Source organism: Octopus bimaculoides, chromosome 11 (genome assembly GCF_001194135.2).
Source record: "Octopus bimaculoides isolate UCB-OBI-ISO-001 chromosome 11, ASM119413v2, whole genome shotgun sequence".
NCBI classification, from domain to species: domain Eukaryota; kingdom Metazoa; phylum Mollusca; class Cephalopoda; order Octopoda; family Octopodidae; genus Octopus; species Octopus bimaculoides.
In genome coordinates, this window is record NC_068991.1 from 20,883,333 (window position 1) to 20,887,164 (window position 3,832).

The 3,832-nt window shown below is 39.2% G+C and overlaps 1 protein-coding gene across 4 annotated transcripts in view; it reads right to left on the reverse strand.

The window, feature by feature from the left end:
- Nucleotides 1-3,832, reverse strand: part of LOC106869305 (thyroid receptor-interacting protein 11) — a 214,951-nt gene that overhangs the window by 198,255 nt on the left and 12,864 nt on the right. For 3 of the 4 annotated variants that reach the window (XM_052971565.1, XM_052971568.1, XM_052971567.1), the window contains exons 3-4: nt 781-891; nt 484-516 (exon numbers count right to left, since the gene is read on the reverse strand). In XM_052971565.1, coding sequence (XP_052827525.1) covers nt 484-516; nt 781-891 — 144 coding nt within the window. The remainder of the gene's footprint in view (nt 1-483; nt 517-780; nt 892-3,832) is intronic. The other variant, XM_052971566.1, reaches the window with a different exon arrangement.

The following is a 3,832-nucleotide window of genomic DNA, read 5'->3' on the forward strand; positions in this document are numbered from 1 at the left end:
GAACAACAACATCAAAAAATACCTTAGGAGTGAGAACCCAGGTTCAAAACTTCCCCAAGACACCTGATGAAGGCTGGAGGGTATATTAGCCGAAACGTTGTGTTAACAACAAACAAGATGAGGACAAATATCCGTCAAATGTAAATAATGTACATAATGTACATAAGTCCTCATCTCTTAAAAATAGAACTGAGATATTGATAAATCGGGTATAGCTGATCATGCATGGAAAAATGGAGACCACTTTCTCCTGTGGGATGAAGTTAAAATAATAGACAGAGAACACCACTGGAAAATATGAAAAGAAGCAGCACATATGCCAAGACACAACAACCTCCTAAGCAGACAGAGTGCAGATATGAACAGCATATGGGAACCGGTATAAAGGAAGGATAAGAGAATATTAGATTTATAAGCCCTAAAATTCACTCCATAATTGCCCATGGGCATATTGCATAGTAGTTAAGAGCACTGGGTACTAACCTCAAGATTCTGAGTTTGATCGAAGGCAGTGACCTGAATAATAACAACAATAATAATTATAACATCGAAAAATACCTTAGAAATGAGAACCCAGGTTCGAAATTTCCCAAAGACACCTGATGAAGGTGAAACGTTGTGTTAACAACAAACAAGATGAGGACAAATATGAGGTCAAATGTAAATAACGTAAATAATGTCCATTGTTTTCAAAAGTTAGCTTTACAGACCAGATTCACAACAATCTATTTATATTGGCGCTTTAAACCCAATGATTTGTATGAATATTCATGTGTTTACCTCTTTGAATTCGAGAACACTCCGATATTCTCTGGAGATAGAATTTATTTGAAGTTCTGAACATTCAGCTTTATCTTCCAGATCCTTATTTAGTTTCTTCAACCAGTCATTCTGAAAAAGAAAAGAAAAAAAGAAAACAAAAACAAATGATTGTCATAGAAAAAACATTTGGGGTACTGAGTTCTTATTTATCCACCATCATCACAACCACCACCTTTGATGCATTGAAGCTATGATCAAAGATGTTTCAGCCATGACTATCCCATCTTTAAGTGTTTCAGCAACTGATTTCAGGGAGATTTGGTAGCTACTTCTAGCAGATTGGGAAACAACATAAAGGCTCCCTCAGCCTAAATTTTATTAGTCTGGGAATGATAGCAATGCCTATGTAGGTTATTTTGTCTATTTTATGCCCTCCTAGACTGGAGTGGTGGAGGCGCAATGGCCCAGTGGTTAGGGCAGCGGACTCGCGGTCATAGGATCGCGGTTTCGATTCCCACACTGGGTGTTGTGAGTGTTTATTGAGTGAAAACACCTAAAGCTCCACAAGGCTCCGACAGGGGATGGTGGCGAATCCTGCTGTACTCTTTCACCACAACCTTCTCTTCCTGTTTCTGTTGTGCCTGTATTTCAAAGGGCCAACCTTGTCACACTGTGTCACGCTGAATAACCCCGAGAACTATGTTAAGGGTACATGTGTCTGTGGAGTGCTCAGCCACTTGCATGCTAATTTCACGAGCAGGCTGTTCCGTTGATCGGATCAACTGGAACCCTCGACGTCGTAAGCGACGGAGTGCCAACAACAAGACTGGAGTGAGAGAAAGGATAGCGACAAGAACTGCTTTAGTCAAGTTTAATTCAGTTGATGTTTCCGTTAGAACTCCAGCAAGAAGCTATTCAGAAGCTATGCAAGGCAGATCGAGTTTGGTGCACCTCAGAAGAGAAAGAATTAGACAAAACTATTTATTATGGTAGCAATGGCTGAGTGGGACAGAAAGAACAAGAGGTGAATGTATTGAGTGGGTTTAAAACAGGAAGATATTGTGGAACAGACTGGAAAATTCAAAGTTGCAAGCATTCAGATTATCAAGTTAATAACGTTTTATTGTTGATGTTGCAATTCCTTTGAAGTTGAGCTCTGCTCAAATAAACTTTTGACAACATTGGAGTAGCTGATTTAACTATCCTCCACATCTTGACGGAGAAAGTAAGGGTTTTGTAAAAGAACAACAATCAAAAAGTTATAACGACAAATAAGTCCAAGCATGGCTGCATGGTAAGAATTGCTACTAAAACTTTAAAAACTCAAGTGAGGTCCACAGCAGCATATTGTTCTCGCATCCAGGATGCCTGCATGCCATAGGCACACAGGCCATGCTGTCTCCTTTCTCTGCTTTTGCTACTGATACAATAATGGCCTCTGCTCCATATAACTGCTGGACTTATACCATTTCTACTCAGACATTCCTGACCAACTCATCTCTCCACCAAAGCCCGTCCCCTAAAGTGCTGCACCAGACACTACTCCCAGACCTTCCTTTCCATAAGGTCATCCTTCTGGAACTCTCTCTGCTAATGTCTTTTCTGTTGTACCCCACAGCTCTCAAAAAGCCTGCACAGACTAGGGGCACTGCCTCTTCCTTCCGATCCAGTAATTAAATTTAAAAAAAAAAAAGGCATCACACTCATTCACTACTGCATACCCAGAACAATAATTTTAGCTAATTAAATGACACCATTTATACCCCTACACTTTTGCTTCTCTAGTACTGCCACTTGTCACCTTCTCCTCCTCCCTACACTTGCCCTCCTAACTGATATTCACCAATGACTATGCCTCCACCCATGTCTTCCATTCACAGTATCTACCTATCCCCATCTAAAACCATCTGTCACACTTGCTTCACACACTGGTGAACTTACCTACCCACCTACCCTTTCTGATCTACTGTCCCTATTCTTTTTATTATAATCATCTACTTTAAGGGTACACTTTCACCATCTCTTTTCTCTCTTTCCAACTGGGTAGCCATGTATCTCCTCTTTAGCAAAACACCTGTTTCACTCCCTGTATCATACTTTACTCAACAACTGGCACAAAGCCGCCTCACTCTATACCTACACTCCCACTCAGATGAGTGGGGTCTTATCTTGTGAGTTACTTGGCAAACTCACGAATGGCAAGCCAGTACCACAAAAAATGTACCCAGTAAACTTTGTAGAGTGGATGGAATTGGGAAGGGTATCTAGCTATAGAAATCATGCTAAAGCAGAAATTGGAACTCAAAACAGTCCACTGGCTTGTCAGATCCTGTGGAATCATCTAACCACTCCCAGCAAAGAAATCAGGCAATAAATGATGATGATGATGATGATGATAAACTTTTTTTGTGGAGAGAATTCCTTTATTCAGTTGTGTTAGTTCCTATTTGAATGTACATTTTCTTTCTTTTGTAATGCAGAAGGCATTGCTGTGAAATTTTCCCGTCATTCTGTCTAGTAAATCCTTCCTTTTTCACACAGCACCACCCATAAAAATGAAAATGGCTACTGGCAACAGCTGTGTACTCAATTTCACAAAACCAGAAGTGGTAATAATCAACCCAAGTGGCTGAGGTATTGAATTATCAGCTCAAAAGTTACCAGTATTAGATTCCCCACAAATATTTTTGCTGTGTTTCCAGACAGGAAAATTTATTCCACATTCTCAAACCTCAGATTATCAACAACACTCTTGATTGACAAAAGAGCTATAATGAAAACAATAACCAAATAATTCTAAGACATTTTCAAAACATGAACTCATAAGATAATGTTTATATATATATATGTATATATACATAATACAAATGATATATGAGCATATGCATGTATACATACATATATGTACATACCTACATCTACATGTATATATATAGATGCATATCCGGGAACAGGACGTCAGAAAAGGAACGGGAACATAAACAAAGCACAAAAAAACGACCTTTTTTAGGGACAACAGAATGAACCCATAGGAAAACAGACGAGCCACTTATGGAACTTTATATATATA